At 39.9% G+C, this 19,959-nt stretch overlaps 1 protein-coding gene across 1 annotated transcript; it reads right to left on the bottom strand.

Annotated features, from left to right (window-relative positions):
* Nucleotides 1-4,908: 4,908 nt before the first annotated feature.
* On the bottom strand, nt 4,909-19,867 carry ATP5PB (ATP synthase peripheral stalk-membrane subunit b). The gene is made up of 7 exons (XM_004473596.5): nt 19,718-19,867; nt 19,413-19,449; nt 14,462-14,607; nt 12,126-12,289; nt 11,004-11,129; nt 6,409-6,588; nt 4,909-5,025 (listed from the first exon to the last, which is right to left on the bottom strand). The coding sequence occupies exons 1-7, from the start codon at nt 19,755-19,757 to the stop codon at nt 4,948-4,950; spliced, it is 771 nt and encodes a 256-aa protein (XP_004473653.1). The 5' UTR covers nt 19,758-19,867; the 3' UTR covers nt 4,909-4,947.
* Between the last annotated feature and the right edge of the window lie 92 nt (nt 19,868-19,959).

Below are 19,959 nucleotides of genomic sequence, written 5' to 3' on the forward strand. Positions count from 1 at the left end.
TTACTTGTCTCCCTTTTTTGTTGCGTCACCTTGCTGAGTCGGCTCTCGGCGATGCTAGTGGGCCGGCGGCACTCCACGGCGCCCGGGCAGGCGCCTTTCTGCAGTGTGCGGGTGAGCCTGCCTTCAGAAGGAGGCCCCGGGACACGAACCCAGGGCCTCCCATGTGGTAGACTTGGGAGCCCAACTGATGAGCCACAGCCCCTTCCCTCTAGCCATATTTTTTATGGGCGTTTAAGCTAATTTCTTACAATGTTGTCTTATGGACATCTAATTGTGAACCCGTATTTAGTAACTGAATTCAATACCTTCTCCCTTGAAAGCTGCTTCTTCTCATCTACTCTCTATCTCAGCCAATAGCACCACCACAAGCCAGAAACTTAGGAGATAATTCACAGCCTACTTTCCTATTAAAAATGTGTCTTATCGATTCAAATTCTAAAACATACATCAAATCTACTTCTCTTTCTTTCTCACCATCTTTTCCCGAGCCACCAACAGTTGCCATCTAGATTATTCTAATAGTTTCCTAACTAGTCTCCTCACCCACTCTTACTATCTTCTTTTGTCTTCCAGGGATCAGGGTTGTAAAACAAAGAAAAGAATATGGGATAGACATTTTGTGGACTGCAAAGTCTAAATTTTTACTATCTAGCCCTTTAGAGAAAAAGTTTACTGATCCCTGTTCTCATTATCCACACATTTCTCTGCTTAAAATCTTTTACAGACTTTTCATTCTTTTAAAGAATGTAAAAGGCCATAAACCTGCATAATCTGGACCATCCACTTCTCCAGAGTTTTCTCCTGCTGCTATCCCCTTTTCCTGTGCTCCAGCCATATTTGAGTTGTTTTTCAAGGTGCTATGTTTTTTTTTTTTTTTTAAGATTTATTATTTATTTCTCTCCCCCTTCCCCCACCTCATTGTCTGCTATGTGTCCATTCACTGTGTGTTCTTCTGTGTCCACTTGCATTCTTGTCAGCAGCACTGGGAATGTGTCTGTTATTTTTGTTGTATCATCTTGCTGTGTCAGCTCTTTGTGTGGGACCACTTCTGCACTTTTTTTTTCATGTGGGGTGGGCTCTCCTTACAGGGTGCTCTCCTTGTGCATGGGGCTCCCCTATGTGGGGGACACCCCTGCATGGGCCAGCACTCCATGCATGCATCAGCACTGCACATGGGCCAGCTCACCACATAGGCCAGGAGGCCCTGGGTTTGAACCCTGGACTCCCCCTGTGGTAGGCGGATGCTCTATCAGTTGAGCCAAATCCACTTCCCTCAAGGTGCTATGTTCTTTCCCACCTTAGGGGTCTTAGCTCAAACTGTTTTCTATGTCTGATAACCTCTCTTATCCTTCAGATATCAACTTAAATATAACTTGTTCCAGAACAAATTCATTGATGAACTCCTATATTAAACCCACTTATTATCTGCCCCTGGTACTCTACACTATTTTAACATTAGGAACACTTACATCGTTCAATATTTAGATTGCTAGACTGTAAGCTCTGTGGAGAGACTATTTTGTCTTAGTTGTTCTGATACTAAGCAGTGCTTAAAATATGGTATGCTTATGCATGGGGGCCCATGCCTCTCCACACCGGTCTTGGATACCTTTTTCCTTTTTTTACCAGGAGGTCCCAGGGATTGAAACTGGGTCCTCCATATGATAGATAAAGGGGAGCTCAATTGCTTGAGTCACAGCTGCTTCACCTGCTTTTTATAAATGATTGTTAAATTAACTTCTTGTTCTCCCATTGAAAAATTTCTTTCAAGATATATCCTCTTTCCAGTTTCAGTGGAAGTTTTCCTTTTTGAAGGCTAATTCTGCCATTATCTGAATACCATTTTCCCATGTAGTAGGAATTTTTCAACACCTGTCTATCACTCTTCTGCTATTGTTTCATTCTTCTTCCTTCTATTGGCTTTTGTTCACAGCGCTTATTCATCCATGTCTCTCTTATTTTAAAACTGGGCCAAACTTTGCCTCCCTTTAGGGGTGAATAATCTTCTGGAAAATATTCTACATAAAGTCTTTTTCCTTACCTGATTTCAATCCTTTAGTCCCACTGCAATCTATCTTCTATCCCTGCCATTCAACCAAATCTACTGTAACAAAGTGAAGCAGGCTAGTAAGACAGGGAATTAATAGGAGGATCTGGAACCTGGCAGAGTCCACATGGACATCAGTAACCCCAAGATGGCTGCTGGAGGACCCCACCCTCAAGATTCTGCCATCCAGAACAAAGGCTTCTTCTGGGAGCAAGGAAAAGCCCCGGATGTTCCCTAGGGACTTTATCACTGGGCCCTCACTGGGGGATTGATGGGTGGAGTAATCAATCAAAACAGCAAACAGCTGGAACCCTCCCCTGCCATTAGCAAAGGGGTGGAATAATTAATAGTTTATAAAGCAAACAGCAAGGGCTGAGTGTGCTCTCGCCCTACTCTCTTGCTTCTGGACCCGTTCCTGCCTCACCATTTTTCCTCTGCAACATGGCCAAGCAAGTAAACCTGGGGATTTATAATCTATAATGGGGAATTGTAGCTTGTAAATCAGCCCTCTTTATCCCTTTTCACCCCCGTCCTCTCTACCTGGGACCCCTGCTGTTGTTTTCTCCCATTTCTCTTCCCTCCCTACCTGAATGAATTACTGACCTAACTTACCCAGTATGCTCTTGAAATTCATTGCTGCAGCATAGCCAAGAACCTATATAAAATCTGGTAACAAAAGGCCACCAAAGACCTCAGAGCTAACTCCAATAGACACTTTCATTACTTCCCTTAATCTCCCTGAAAAATTGGTTAGACTCCTTCTACATGACTCTCCACTGAGTTCAATGATATTACTTTCTCCTGGTTTTTGACTGACTAGTCCCTCCATTTTGCAGAATCTTTTTCCGCCATTCCAAATATTGGTATTCTCTTCACTGCTCTATATTTAGCCCTATTCTCTTTTCATTATGTTTACTCTGCTAGTATCATTTCATCTATGTCAGCAGCTTTGGTTAACAGTTTGACACAAATAACTCCTAAATCTAAGCCTCTCCTAAGGACCAGACCCAATCCATCTAATTGTATATCACCAATTGGATGTTAATCAGGTACTTTCAATTCAACATACCCCCAAATATATTCCCTTTGTCCTGAAACACAGTTCTTCCTGTATTCCAAGTCATCGCAAACAGTACCATTCCCATCTCTACTCTCTCAAACAAAAAAGCTATGATTGCCTTTCATCCATATTCTCCCCACTCAAGTCCTACCAAAGTTGCCCTTAGTATTTCCCAATTCCTTCCTTTCCATCTACATTGTAAATGCCTTTAGTTGAGAACTTTGTTTCTTATTTAGAATGATCCAACAGACTAACTAACTGGTCTCAGCAACCCATTCCCTCTATTGTTGCTAGTGATTATTCTGGAACAAAAATCTAATCAGCATTCCTCTGATTAGAACATTTCAGCGCTGCCTTGTTCTCAGGTCAAACTTCTAAGCATGGCACTTAGGTATCCTAACTTAACTCCTTAACTATTTTTTCACTCAATTAAAATTCTTGAGATTTTTTTTTAAGCAAGTCACTCTCCTACATGGGCCTTTCTACAATCACAAACACTGCATCACCTTCCTGGATTCTAATCTCCCAAACACTTTTTTGGCTAACTTCCTCTTTCAAATGTCACCTCTTTTTGCTCTCTCCATGTTTTACTGGGTGTTATCATTGACTTCCTAAGACTGAAAATTTTAAGTATTCTCCATTCAGTCCAACATTTATTGATGTGGTTTGTAATGTGTCAACTTTACTAGGCTGAACTACATTTTTCCAGAATTCTTTCCTGAATATTTCTGGCTAGTGTAAGCAAGAAATTCTTGTGCAAGATTTGGAGTGGCTAAGAAGCTGCAGCAGTCATGTAGCTCAAACACATTGCTGCTGATCTGCTGGTTCACTACCTTAATGGAGGTGGCAGCTGTGCCTGCAACTTCCCAATCTTTTCCTTCATGTACTCTAACTTCTGGACTCAGCATCTGTAAAGAAGGACCTGGCCTATGCAGGAAAACCACACCATCAAGATAAGAAGTTATAAAAACTGACACGGATTTCTGTTTGTGCTTGTGGTTTCCAGCCTGTTCCGACTGTCTTTTACTTTGCATCCATCCATCTTCCCTTCTTGACTGCCAGCCCTATGAACTTCAAGCTGTAGCATCAGAGACCACAGCCTTAAGATACTGCTTAACCAGCTCCCGCAACAGTGTAAGGGCAAACCCCTTTAGAAAATCCTTTATATATAAACATATCCTAGTGGTTCTGCTTCTCTGATTGAACCTAGATACCATAAAAATAGTAATTATTCATATAACACATATTTCCTAAGTATGCAAGCTGTTCCTTTGTGTGTAGATAAAACTTTGTGCACATGTGGGAGAATTAAATGCAGACAAACCTAAGGAAGAGCACAATTTTCTAATTTATCTGCTGGACACTTGAGTGATTTTTATGACACAACTGTGTCTATTTAAAATATGTGTCCATATTTTAAATAGATAAACCACTAAAATGATAAAGTCAGTGCTATGATTTCATATGTGAACATTTCCTTTAGTTATTTTAAGAGTACTTAAAACTTTAAATTTCCCATAACGTCTCAGGAAGAAACAGCTCAACACTGAATTACCTCTTAAACGAAGATTAGTTCATTGACATCTTTTTTACTCGTAACAAATATCATTGAAATAATATTTCACAAAGCTATGCAACATGAAAAACCTTGTTTCAGTTGTCATTTTATTGGAAGATGACAGATCTAGTTAGAAATTTAAGATATAACTTGATAATCTTTAGTCAAGCACTGATTTTCATTAAAAGCAAACTGCTTATTCAAAAGTGATCATGGAACAACTCAAGAGAATCGAGAAACATCTTACTGGCCCAACAGATTGTTTTATTGGGATATATACATTTACAGAACTGGCTGTGCTTGAGCCTTCTTTGCAAGCAGCTTTAGATCTGCAATGCACTTGGCAATTGTCTCCTTTTCCTGTAACAAGGAAGAGAAATCTGGTTAGACCAGGCCAAAATATGAAAGGGTGGATAAACACTAATTCTAATGGACAACTCCTATAGGATCAGAATCTTAAGATGGATTCCTGGCTTAATATGATAAAGTAGGAAGGTTTTAGAAGTAAATTAATTATTTAACACAGGGGAGAAACAATGTATTTTAAACAAACCCAGGGGATTAAGTTATAATAATTTCCTGGTTCACAGCTTTGTAAGTGAAACTGTATAGTTGAAGGCAGATATTCCTGGGGCCATTTGCCACTGACGTTGGCTTGTAGAGCTACTATTTGTTTGAAAAAGACTAATCCAGGAAGTGGATATGGCTCAAGCAGCTGGGCACCCGCCTACCACATGGGAGATCCCAAGTTTGTTTCCCACTGTCTCCTAAAGAAGATGAGCAAGACAGCAAACTGATGGGCTGGGTTGGCATGGGGAGATGATGCAATAAGATGGTACAACAAGAGACACAACAAGCAGGGAGTGGATGTGGTTCAAGCAACTGGGTACCACCCTCCCACACGGGAGGTCCTGGATTCAGTTTCTGGTGCCTCCTAAAAAGAGATGAGCAGACACAGAGAGCAGACAGCAAGCACAAACAATGAAGGGAGGGGGGGGGGGGGGGAAGAGAAATAAATAAATAAATCTTTTTTTTTTTTAAAGGACCAATCCAACTCTAGCAGAACAGAATAAATTTGTTTCATCTGTATTCTTTTTGTATATTCCAAATTTTGAAAACATTTCTGTTTGTGACTGATGAATCAAACAGCTAGAAAGAGGAAATGGAATGGCAATCATGGATTAAGGAAATAGAAGGGGCACAGAAATAGCTTTGTCCAGCCCCACTGTTTTTTGTGTTTTTTTTTTTAGGCACCAGGCTGGGGACTGAACCTGGGATGTCATCTGTGGGAGCAAGTACTGAACCACTGAGCCACATAGGCTCCTGGGTTGGTGTTTTCATTTGTTTGCTTCTTTTTTATTCGTTTTTAGGAGGCACTGGGAACCGAACCTAGGACCTCCCAAGTGGGAGGTCGTATGCAAGTGCTTGAGTCACATCTCTTCCCCCAATGTTTTTTTTACATAGAAATTAAACATGCTGGCTAATGTTACCTAAATTACAGACTTGAACAGAGGTCTCCCATAACCAGTGCTCTCAACCATCTTTCCACTGTGTATGCCCTATGAGGTGTGAGGTCCTTTGGTAACTACGCTTGAGGAAGGAGAAAAACCTCTAGGTTACTGCTAGTGAAAAAAAGGAACTAGGACCATTCCACTGTTTCTAGGCTAATGCCTCCTTGCCAGCAGATGCCTGTAATACAGAGATGTATTAGAAAAACTCCAGAAGCTACAAAAGTTCACATACCTGCTGTGCAGAGATGCTTTGCACCACATGCTTCTCCACCCAGTTTATCATGTGCTCTTGTTCCTTTCGACGCATCATGTTCTGAACAGATATCTGGTAGTCTAGGCGATTCTTTACCTCCTTGTAAACTCTATGCAGCCGTTCCCGGTAAGTAAACTCCAGGGCCATAGCAATGTTATTCTGGGGCAAAATTAAGAAAAGATGATTGATATTGCTTGCATATTTGAAGGAGCTCTTCTACTCCGAGGATTCTGCCAATCAGAATGCCCTACCACTCTCTTGTATTTTATACAATATTATTTTTAAAAATATGAATAGGCAACACAGTGATGTGGCAAAAAATCTGCTGTCCCCAAAGGCTACACTACTGCCATTTTCTTGAATTTCTTATATTTCCTCCCAGAAATATTTAATGAACAAAATATATACACATCCATTACTTTTATTTTTAATTATTACATATAGATCTATTTCAGTTACATTAGGTTCCACGATATTGAAGTTCCATAATTTATTTAACCAAGTTCTATTAATAGGTTAGGTTGCTCCCCATTGTTTTGAACTACAAATAATGCTGCATTATCTCTTTGTAATAGATCTTTTCACTTATGGGTGAATATTTGCTGGATGAAATAATAACTCAACATGTTCTAAACACACTATGTGTGTCAATTCATTTAAATTTCATGACTACATCATAGGATAGTTGCAATTATTATATCCAATTTATACCAAAGTTACAGAGCTGGGAAATTGTGAAGCCAAGATCTGAAAGCAGACAGACTTCAGAGCCTATATTCTATATTAAAAGGGTACATGCATTTTAAATTGTGGAAAACATTGCAAAATTCCAGATTACCATTTTCACTCTAGCAACATGAACACCTGTTATGCCAAACATTTGCCAACAGTATTATCAAACCTTTTACTGGATATTCTGTTAAGTGGAAAAAAAGTGTCTCAATTTTAATCATCATGATTATCTAATGAACAAATTTACATTATTTAGGAGAAATCTGTATTTACTTATTTATGTTCTGTCTATATCCTTTGCCTGTTTTTCTATTTTTCTCCTGGCATGCTGGCCATTCTTATTGATTTGTAAAATGCCTTTCATATTAAGGTAACATATACACAAAATATATATGTTCTTCCCAGTTTGTCTTTTAATTCCATAGAATATTAATTGATGTAGAAATTTTAAATATTTATGAGATCAATTTAACGATCTTTTCTCTATGGATTCTCATTTTGTTGTCTTTGTTAGAAAGACCTTCCCAATTCTAAGAATGCTACAATTTTTTTGTTCTCTCTTTTGACTTTTTTGGTTTCTATTTTTTACTTAAAGATCTTTAATTCATCTGAAACTTATTTTGGTATAAGGTGAAAGGAAATCAACTGTATAGCCACAAAACTACCCATTTATCTATACTATTTATTAAATAATCTATCTTTTCCCTTGTAAAATGAAATGCCATCCATCTAAATTAAATTCCCTTATGCACTTAGGTCTATCCTTGCATTGTTCTATTAATCTTCCATTCATTCAAAATGTGTGTACTACACTATTTTATGCTTCTTACAATAATGTTACAATGAAAATATTTGGTAGGGCTGGTTCTATTTTACTTCTGCTATATGAATTTAATAACCAATTTGTTCAAATCCCAATCCCCCCACCCATTCTATTAGTATTTTTTCCCTAAGAATGTGTTAAATTTTAGAGATGAGAGAAGAGAGATTTGACCTCTTAATAAAAATGAGTCTTCAATCTAAGAACAAATTCTTAGACCCTTGCACCTCAGGAGCGCTTTACATTTTTCAAAATATAAACTGCAAATTTTTACTTAAATTTAAGCCCAGACATCATTTCTTAAAAGGTATATTTTCTAGTACACTAGAAAATACATCTTTTGTATATAGAAGGCTACTGATATTGTTTATTAGATATTAATTTTGTACCTAGAAATCCTGCTGAGTCTGTTTATTGTTTAAGAGTTATGTTAGTCTCCTAAGTGATCCATGTATACAATATTAGGTAATCTATAAATAAGTGCAACTTTTCATTTTTCCTTTCCTATTTTTATAACTCTTTTTTCTTTCTTTTATCTAATTACATCAGCTATTACCTCCAAAATAATATTGAATTAAAAATGACAAGATATATCTCCTTGCCTGTAATGAGAATGCTTATAGAGGTCTGCCCATTAAATATGACAGCTTGAGACATTAATCTCAAGTAGGTCTTGGTTCTACTCAGTACATTTCTCTAATACATTCATTCTCTAGATGATTATTTTGTACTTTCTCCTCAAACATCTAATATCTCTTGACAACTTTTACTTAGTGAACAACCTAGTCATCTATTTCATTGAGAAAAAAGCAGTAGGAGAATGTCCACACTTGGCCTACCACCACATAAACCGATCTACCTGAATCTGTACACATGTACTTTGCCTTCCTTTCTATAACTATGGCTGAACTGTCTATGCTCCTGAAGCCAACCCATCCACCCGGACATGCGATTCCAGGCCCTCTGACTACTCAAAGACACACTCTAGCAAAATCTTGTCCACTCTCCTGCATACATTTTTTTCCTCTCTACTAACTGCTAATATTATTTTATTTTCCAACTTAAAAAAAAAACTTTGATTGCTGTATCCTCTCTCTCCAGCTATTGACTAATTACTCTGCTCATCATTATATTAAAACTGCTTGATAGAGCTGTCTATATGCTGACTCCAGTTTCTTCCTTTCCATTTTCTCTTCAATATACTCCAATCACTTCACCAAGATCACTAAAGACCTCCATGTTACTAAATCCTATGTCAAATTCTTAGGCCCTTTATTACTTGACCATAAACAGAGTGAGCAAAAGGTGAAACAACACAGGGTTTTCCCTGTTTTCCTGGTGTCCTAGTCTGATGGCTTTAAGTGCCACCTGTAAGCTCAAAACTCGCAAATTACTTTTTCCAACCTGTAAATCTCCCCATCACCTCCAGACTAACACATCCAATGTCCTGCTCAGTATCTCTATTTGGCTAATGGATAGGCATTTCAAACAAATGCATACAAACCTGAAGGTTATGCTCAACACAGCAACCACAATGATCCTTCAAAACATAAGTGAAACTGTATCACCCTGCTGAAAAGCCTCCAGTGACTTCCCTTCTTGTTCAGAGTACAGGTTAAAGTCTTCAAAGAAGCCTATAAGGTCTCATATGATCTAGCCCCCTAACCACCCTCTGCCTGGGTTCCTTTAATTCACCCCTTCACACATTCCATTTCAGTTATATGGAACTCCTTACTTTTCCTTGAACACACCAAGGAATCTTCCAGATTTACGGCTCTCACAATTGTTCTTTTCTCTCCATGGAATGCTATTTCCCTAGAAATCTACATGGCTCATCCCATCACTTCTTTCAAGTCTCTGATCAAATGTCACATTAAAGGTCTTTTTCAAATGCTGTATAAAAAGAAAAATTTCCTCCTCCTGGAATCTTTTTTTACTTTATTGTTCTACATAGCACTTAATACCATCTAATCTATGGTAATATATATAAGAGCCTACAGACAATAAAAAAAATTATGTATCTGTTCAATTACTTAGAATTGAATTACTTAGAACTGAACTGGTTCCAGAATGACCAGAGCCTGGAACACAGGAGGAGCTCAATAAATATCTGCTAAACAAACATTTCATAAATAAAAATTTTTAAGATTATCATCTGACTTTTACGAACAACTACAGCTTCCAACTTGGTTTTAAAAAGATCAGGATTTTGTGTGTGTATCATGTGTGATGCAGGAGGTGCTCTCCATTTGGAACCTGAATAAATACGCATGGAAAGAGGTTTTAAAAATTAAGAATCTTTAGAGATTGTGTTTTAAAAATACACAAAACCCATCAGAGGTTCTGAATCCAAAGCTCTTAAAATGGGTCCAAATACTTGTACCCAAGTATTTGTTCCTGATGCATTTGGTAATGAGACCACACTAGATCATTAATATTTCAGATACTCACTATATTTTAGCATCCATTTCTCATTTCATTGGTGCTCCTATAATGTAAAATTTCAATATAAGGATATCTCACTTTAAATGCATAAAAATTGAGGTCAAAATAAATAATAAGATATCTGAACATGTTTCTAAAGATTGTTTTGGAAACAAAATATCTTAGAATCTAATGTTTTTACTATGGTAAAAATTCTACTGATATTTAAATTAGTCTATTCTGTGAGTATGAAGCATAGGATATCAGATTTTCTTATAGCAAGTATGTTTAGCTGTCTTTTCACCTATTTTCTTAGACAGCTTTGGTTAAATGATAATTTTCCTTTTGTGTGGATCCAAATTGTATTCTCCTATAACTTAAGCTCTTCCTAATTTGGAGTAACAATTCTAATTATTTTTCCATTTGACAGTTCTTAAATGTTTAAAGAGATATAATAGCCAGCCCTACTCAAACCTCATTTTTTCTAAATAAAATATGCTCAGTCTATTCAACCATTACTCATAAAAGATTCTAAATTTTTGCTTTAAATACCCACAAATGAGTAACTTCATTCTTCTTAGAAATTTTTGAAACTTACCCTCTGGACATCGAAAAAGTAATGGCGCTTCTGCACCAGTGCCTGCTGTGATTTCTCGAAGTCAATTGCATCTTGGATGTTTTTGATGGAAGTCTGCTTCACCTCTTCTAATTGGGCAATTTTTTGCTGCAATTATGATATTTACAACTAAGATTAGTGAAAGCACCATAGGTAACTAAAACTGATTCAAGATGAACAAAACAGTGAGCTGATATGATGTGCTGGCACGGCGAGCTGACACAACAAGATGACACATGAGGAGACACAACAAGAGGAAGAGGAGGTGGCTCAAGCCATTGGACGCCTCCCTCCTACACGGGAGGTCCTGGATTTGGTTCCTGGTGCCTCCTAAAAAGAAGACGTACAGACAACAAGCACCTACAAGGGGAGGGGGTGGGGAAACGAAAAAATCAAACTGACTTCTTGTCTTTTTTAGGTTTTACCCCTCATTTGTGATAACACCCACAAAGAAACATACACAGATAGAGAGAAATACACAAATCCTTAAACAGCCTACCAGAGGGACACATAAAATCCAGGATTTCAAACCAATTAGAGTGGATGTGGCTCAAGCAATTAAGCGCCCACCACCCATGTGGGAGATCCCAGTTCTGGTTCCTGGTTCCTCCAAAAAACAAAGAAACAAAAAATCAACTCAGGGAAGCCAATGTGGCTCAGTGGTTAAGTGCCAGCTTCCTGCATATGGTTCCAGGTTCAATCCCTGGCCCCCGATACCTTAAAAAAACAAACAAACCAACAAAAAACAAACCAATTAGGAATTAGGGACTTCGGTAAAAAATATAAATTACGGCCGTTAAGAATGAAATTGTTTCTTGGGTTCCTAGTGCTGTGAAAATTCTAAATATTTATAGCCTCAGCCTTCAGCTGAGTGCTGTAATAGCTATGCAATATCTTGTTAAATGGAAAAGCTGGAGAAAGTTTGATTAAAAAAAAAAAAGATCTTCCCTTAGTAGCTAACATGAACACTTATAACTGTAATCATCATAACTAGATTCATTTCTATATAGTCCTCCTTCAATACTCATAGCAAAAACATCACTTGATGGACTTCATGTTCTGCTACAGTCAAAAACAGGGAAAAAAATAGGGTGTATGGTTTACCTCATTGAGTTTATCAGCAAATTGTCCGATAGAGGCACCATATTTTTTAATTACATAGATGAGCAACCCTACTGTTGCTACGGTAGAGATGGTCTCTGGAGAAATCACATATATCTCTTTGGATAGAAAATACAAGATAAGCCCAGTTCCAAGCATGTAGGGTCCTAAAAGAAAAAAAAAAAGTTCTTTTATGAGGAGAAGATAGGAAGATACTTTTGCATTTGGTTATTTTAAGGCAAAGTTAAATAATGATTATAATCATATGAAAACACAAAACACCAAATTGAGAAGCAGTCTGGTACAAGTATTGTAGAGTTGAAAATACAAGGACTGGGCTCAGGGAAGCCTGAGTTATAAGTCTGCAACTTATTAGAAACTGAGTTTACATGATATCTGAACTCAGTTCTCCCACCTGTAAAATGGGAAGAGTATTTTCTGCACAGGCTTGAAGAAACTGAGAAATCATGTACGTAAACTTCCTGGGATAGCAGCTCAATAAATAGATGGAGTCTACTAAGATGTCGGTTCTGAAGTAACTTGTCCAACAAGATATACCATTTACTGAATGAGAATATTGAACAGGATAAAAATCTATCCACTCTAGCTTATTTTTTTCTTAATAGTAATCTGACACTGAAAATTAGCAGTAAAAACTATAAAATATTATGTGTGTAAAAGGAAGAGTTTAGGTATCGGGATTCTATTTATTTATTTATTATTTATTTATTTTTCTCCCCTTCCCCCCCACCCCGGTTGTCTGTTCTCTGTGTCTATTTGCTGCGTTGTCTTTGTCTGCTTCTGTTGTTGTCAGCGGCATGTGAATCTGTGTTTCTTTTTGTTGCGTCATCTTGTTGTGTCAGCTCTCCGTGTGTGCGGCACCATTCCTGGGCAGGCTGTACTTTCTTTAGCGCTAGGCAGCTCTCCTTACAGGGCACACTCCTTGCGTGTGGGGGTCCCTTACGTGGGGGACACCCCTGCGTGGCAGGGCACTCCTTGCGTGCATCAGCACTGCGCATGGGCCAGCTCCACATGGGTCAAGGAGGTCCAGGGTTTGAACCGTGGACCTCCCATGTGGTGGACAGACTCCCTAGCCACTGGGCCAAGCCCGCCGCCCGTATCGGGATTCTTAACTCTTGTAGTAGCTAATTCTAAAGCTTCAAATATGGTTATCTTTTTCTTTAACCAGGCCATGAGTTCTGAAAGGATATAACCATAATTTATATTTCTTTAGAATTTTCTTCTGTGCCTCACAAGTTAGGTAAGGACAGCACAGGATTTTAGGACAGTATTTACAATGTTTCTGAGCAATATTAGTACGAAAGAATGTTAACTTATGTGTTTAAAGAATAAAAAGGTTACAGTAGCAAATGTATTTTATCCAGAGTTTCCCATACTAGTTTCAAAAATCTTCTCTATTTTAAATTGCCTTAAATATACACATTTTAAATGTGAATTTGCAAGAAGGGCCTATCATATATAGCATTTTTTATCACCCGTAAAGATCTGAGGAACTAACGTTCCTTGCAATTTCAGTTAGGGAAATGTTACTTTAAGCCATACCAGAGTTAAAATCTTTGGTTTCCAATGATCCACCATCGAAGCAGTTATTTGGCTATAGCCAGAAAGGCAGCATGTGTACGAGAAAGAACCCATACTTAGTCAGAGAGCCTAGGTTCAAGTCCAGCTCAGCCACAAAAGAGATAATACGATCATGGCAAATTACTTTTTTTCCTATTTCTTCTGGGTAATAAAAATGTCTTCATAGGGCTGTTTTAAGGATTAAATACCGTAAGTGAAAGCATATAGCACTATAAGAAAGCAAGCTATTAGAATTGTTTATACCTTAAAGAAGGCAAATACTGAAAAAAGAAGGTCAATTTCTGTTTTCAGGCATTTGTATACAAATCAATATTCTCTATTACATTACCTGGCTTTATTTTTATCCACAACTGTTTCCATTATCTGACAGTACATCACACAGCTACTCATTTTTTAATTGTCTATATCCTATGATAGAATGTATGTTCTATGATGACAGGCACTTATCTTAGTTCACCAATGTATTCCAAATACCTACAGTAGGCATTCAGTACATTTGGTATATCAGCAAATGGAGACAAGTTATAAAATTAAGTTAAATTCCCAACCAAATTTGTTTGCAAGGCAAGTTGGAGCAACCAAACCAATGTCTATACTGAATCCCCTCGCCGTTTCCTTTTAAAAATAACTGATTTTATTTTTGTGGTATATGCAGAAGAATTAAGAGGTAATTAAAATCCTAGGTTAACATAACCATACCACACAAGCACACTATCAAAATTTGGCCAAGTGCTCACCTGTGACACCAGTTTTAGGATAAAGGAACTGGAAGAATTCCTCAGGGATCAACCCATGGCGAACTTTTCCTCCATGTTCAGGAAGAGGTGGTACAGGGGCAAATCTTGGCTGCCCAGTATGAAAGATTCTTGTTGCCTGTAATACCCTACAGGTAGCAATTATACAAACGTAAGGTCTAGTCTTTAAAAAGAACACAATGTATGAACATTAGCAGAAACAATGAATGGGGACAAGGATTGAGGCAATTTCACATAACAGTTAAAATGGAAACAGTACAGGCTAGAAATAGGAAGGTTAGGGTATGATAATTAGCTGTGTGACAAGGGAAAATAAATTAATCACAGATACTTAAAGTCTTATTTAAATCTTCTAATACCCAATCCCTTTTAAAAGTCTGACAGGTCACCTGTCTAGCATTTTGAATGTCTATTGGTAGCAGTGAAATATGAGCACAGACTCTGCAGCCAGACTACCTGGTTCAAATCCTAGATCCACCACTTGACTTTGAGCAAGTAACTTAAGCTTTTGGAACTTTGGATTTTTCATAAATAAAATAGGAATAAAGGATAGGGTTTTTGTTAGGATTAAATAAGTTAATACACATAAACTGTTTAGAATACTGCTTGGCAAATGGTAAAGTTTTATGTAAGTGGTTAGCTATTTACATGCTTGCTGCATTATGAGCTCCCTGATGGCAAGAACTCTGACCTTTTTGAATACTTCCTGTGATGGGGTGCTAATCACTATGTGACACAAACCTTTTCAGTGCTGTGTAGAGCTCTAATTATGTTTATCTTTTTTTTTCCCTTAAAGATATATTTATTTATTTAATTGCGCCCCCCTTTCCCCGGTTGTCTGTTCTCTGTGTCTATTTGCTGCGTCTTCTTTTTTTGTCCGCTTCTGTTGTCCTCAGCGGCATGGGAAGTGTGGGCGGCGCCATTCCTGGTCAGGCTGCACTTTCTTTCGCGCTGAGCGGCTCCCCTTACGGGGCGCACTCCTTGCACGTGGGGCTCCCCTATGCAGGGGACACCCCTGTGTGGCATGGCACTCCTTGCGCACATCAGCGCTGAGCATGGGCCAGCTCCACACGGGTCAAGGAGGCCCGGGGTTTGAACCGCGGACCTCCCATGTGGTAGACGGATGCCCTAACCACTGGCCCAAGTCCGTTTCACTAATTATGTTTATATTTGATTTGAGCTGTTCTGTACATCCTTGGAACCTCTATTCATTGGTTTTAATTTTTCTCCACATAAGATAACACCCAAGAATCTGGGTTAAATCTCACAAACCTGATTGTTCTCCACAAGGAGCCTCTGATTTTTTTTTTAAAAATGAGGTATGGAAAACTGAACCTTGGGAAGCGGATTTGGCCCAATGGATAGGGCATCTGCCTACCACACGGGAGGTCCAAGGTTCAAACCCAGGGCCTCCTGACCCATGTGGTGAGCTGGCCCATGCACAGGGCTCATGCGCGCAAGGAGTGTCATGCCACGCAGCGGTGTCCCCCGCGTAGGAGAGCCCCAAGCGCGGGGAGTGTGCCCCTTAAGGAGAGCTGCCCAGCACGAAAAAAGCGCAGCCTGCCCAGGAATGACGCCATGCACAGGGAGATCTGATGCAGCGAGATGATGTGACAAAATGAGACACAGATTCCAGGTCCCATTGACAAGAATGCAGGCGGACACAGAAGATGACACAGTGATTGGACACAGCAGACAACTGGGGGGGGGGGGGCGGGGGGGAGAAATAAAAATAAATCTTTAAAAAAAAAGAAAACTGAGCTTAACACTATAAATGTAACCTGACCAATTAATACATTCTATGAATATTGAGAACTTGTTATTGCTCTTACTGGGCTTGTACTTTACTATCATCAACAGTGGAACTACAAACTATTCTTACATTAAAGCAGTCTAAGACTGCATGTTTAGCAGTTACAGCATACTTAAGTCTCATATTAGGATCTGATAAAATAAAATCCCCTAATTTTTCCCCATATCTGCTGTCAGGCTTAGTCTCCTTCATGTTCTATGTATGTTTCTGTCCCACTTCCCATTCTTCACCTCCACACTCTTCATCCCTGAACCCCTGCAATATAAGAGTTTACGTTACTTGCATTGATTTTTATCCACTAATTGTTTTTTGAATCTTATTTCTGCTTCCCAATATAGGAACTACCCCACCAAGGTTGAGAAATCTGTAAACATGAGAATCATGCTTGAGCTTCCTTCACTGAAATCCTGGATAATTCTTTGTTGTGAAGCGCTGTCTCGTGTACTGTAGAATGTGTAGCAGCAACTGTGGCCTCTATCCAACTATACTAGATGCCAGTAGCACCCACCACACCCACCCCAGTTGTGACAACCAACAATGTCTCCATGCAACATTGCAAAATGTCCCCTGGAGGGAATAGTTATCCCAGGATGAGAACCATCAAACATGATAATATTAAACATTAGCAGTTCCCCACCCCAAACAAAACGAAACACACACACACACATACAAACCCCTGAAAAGCACTAGAGAATTTGCTTTGAAATGACACAAATCCTCCCCCCAACTTATTCTCCCTTTGTTCAAGCCCTCATCATCTCCTGCCTAAACTAGTTTAACAATCCAGAACCTGGTCTCTCTGCTTCTACTCAAACCCTGCAACCTAGCCCCGTACAAAATGCTGCAAATTTGACTCTAAAACTCTTCAACAGGCTCCCTCTTATCTGCAGAAACCAAACTACTTGATATGGCATACATGATCCAGCACCTGTCAAATCTGTAACCTCCTCTTCCTTTATTCTCCTACTCTTCAGTCATATGAACCACTTACAGCTCTCAAAAACAAGAAAAAAAATAAAAAAAACATGCCTCATGCTGCTCCCTCTGCCTGGTATGCCTTTCATTCAATGACTACCAGATTCAACCAGTCATCAAAATATTTCAAGCATATTCTTTATAAAGGCCTCCCATCTTCGAATAAAATTCATTCATTTCATTGGTCAAACATTTACTGACCCTCTATGCCAGGCACTGTGAACACAAAATGAGCAGACAAGGTCCCAGCCTTCATGACATACATAAATTAGTAGGAGGTGGGAAGTGTAGGTTTGTATGTTCAAACATAATATCAGGCAGGTATGTTTTGAAGAAAAATAGAGCAAGGTAAAAGGAGAGGGAGCAATTGGGGTGGAGAGAGGAGGAAGGAGGCTTTTATGATAGGGAGGTTGGATGATATTTGAACCAAAGACCTGGGGAAAAGAGAGCAGAGCAAGCAGTTTCCCATGGAACAACAAGAAAGCCAGTATGGCTGGAAAATGGAACTAAAAAATGAATGGGGGAAACAGACTTTGGCCCAGTGGTTAGGGCATCCGTCTACCACATGGGAGGTCCGCGGTTCAAACCCCGGGCCTCCTTGACCCACGTGGAGCTGGCCATGCGCAGCGCTAATGCGCGCAAGGAGTGCCGCGCCCCGCAGGGGTGTCCCCTTTGTAGGGGAGCCCCACGCGCAAGGAGTGCGCCCGTGAGGAGAGCCGCCCAGCGTGAAAAGAAAGAGCAGCCTGCCCAGGAATGGCGCCGCCCACACTTCCCGTGCTGCTGACGACAACAGAAGCGGACAAAGAAACAAGACGCAGCAAATAGACACCAAGAACAGACAACCAGGGGAGGGGGGGGAAATTAAATAAATAAATAAATAAATCTTAAAAAAAAAATGAATGGAAGGAGATGAGATCAAAGGTTTGATGGGGTCAATTCATGTTGGGCCTTCCGGGTTGAAAAGTAATTTGGATTTTATTTCAAATGGGATGGGAAGCTCTGGAGTTTTAAGTAGCAGAGTGACACAGTCCCTCTGGCTACTGTGAGGATGGGTTATAACAGGGCAAGAAATAGTCTTGGTGAAAAGGCAATGGTGGTTGGCACTACAACAGAGGAGGTAGAAGTGGGAGGAGCCAACATGAATCTGAAGGCAGAACCTTGCTGATGGATTGGACCAGTGTAAAAGAGTGTAAAAGAATCATCCCTGTATCTTATATACATGGTTATTTTATTTATTACATTGTATTACAATGACTTCTTTACCTGTCTGTATGGACCCCTTTTTCTCTGCTAAACTGAAAAAAGTCAATTAAATCACTTTATGTCATACATGAAAATTAACTGCAGATAAATTAAAGCCGCTTTTTAAGCTATCGAATTTTGCCTGCTTTGTGATTAAGTTTGAAAGTGAAAAGACAAATTCCAAAGCAGTAACAAAGGCTAACATTTAAAAGCAACAACGATGTACCATACACAGTTCTAGTTTTCCAGGTGTTAAATCTCTCAATTCTCACAACCCCAAATGTGCTCTTATCTCCATTTTGCAGATGAGGACACTGAGGTCACACAAGTAAAAGCCAAATGTACTCTGCTCTTCTATTCTAGCCTTGTAGCCCTAACTCTAAACCACTACTCTATAACTGCCTCCCCTCCTAGATTGTGTGAGGGAGGCAGGTGGCCTCACTCTTATTTTTGTGTCCTTGGTTTGTTGAAGGCAAGAATTTACTGAATCCAAATATGATTTCTCTGACTTATGATCTGGGAATAAAAAGTCTGAAGTGGGCGACACACTGAAAACAATGGGCTTTACTATTTAACAAAACTCGTTCTTGGGTCTGTGATGTGGTAACCCAGATTCGGGCGGTAGCAGCTGTGTCTAGCTGAAGGTCACAAGAGGGAGGGGTGGGGCTTAGAAGACACCAAAGTCAGGTTTCTAGTTTAGTGGGAACCCGGCACCTAAATCTCTGCCATTGAGTGAGACGGCGCTCCACCTACTTAACAGGTACGATGAGTGTTTGAATGAAGCTTTAAGCGTCTCAAGAATTACCCGAAAATGGGTACGTTCTGGGCTAGGGAGGAAACCGAGAAGTGAAGCGAGGTGATAGAACAAGGACGACGCGGGAACACGCCGCTCCTCACACTTACCCTGGACTGAGGAGGGCTGCGTTCTTCAGAGACGGGGCTGCGGACACAAGGCGCAGGTCAGCAAGGTCAAGGTAGAATCAAGCTTGCCCCTCCCACGGTCCCCACAGGGCCCGATCACCACGGCCATGCATCCCTCTTTCCCATCCCCGAGACCAGGCGCTCCTTTCCTAGCGGCACTGACTACTCCTCTCTCAGGTCCAGGTCCCGCTGCACTTTTTCACCCTTCTTTCCCCCCACCCAGTGACCCCCAGACCCATTGCCTTCTAATCACCCTGATCGTCCAGACCAGGGTCTAGAGCCCTCACCTGCTCTGGCGGCGGCAGAATGTACCACTCGGGACAACATGGTCAGCGAGGATCCAGGCAGCGGTCTTAGAATCCCCGGTGACCCCGAGGGGAAAGCTTGTCAGGGGCAGCAGTAAGATGGCCGCTCACAAGTCTCGCGAGAAGAGAACTTCTCACCTCTTTTGCCCTCGAAGTTCCCGAGGTGTTTTTTTTTTTTAATTCTCGCGAGAAGAAACAAGAACCCGTTGCCGGAGGCGACCACT

This window comes from Dasypus novemcinctus, chromosome 9 (assembly GCF_030445035.2).
Source record: "Dasypus novemcinctus isolate mDasNov1 chromosome 9, mDasNov1.1.hap2, whole genome shotgun sequence".
Classification (NCBI taxonomy): Eukaryota; Metazoa; Chordata; class Mammalia; order Cingulata; family Dasypodidae; genus Dasypus; species Dasypus novemcinctus.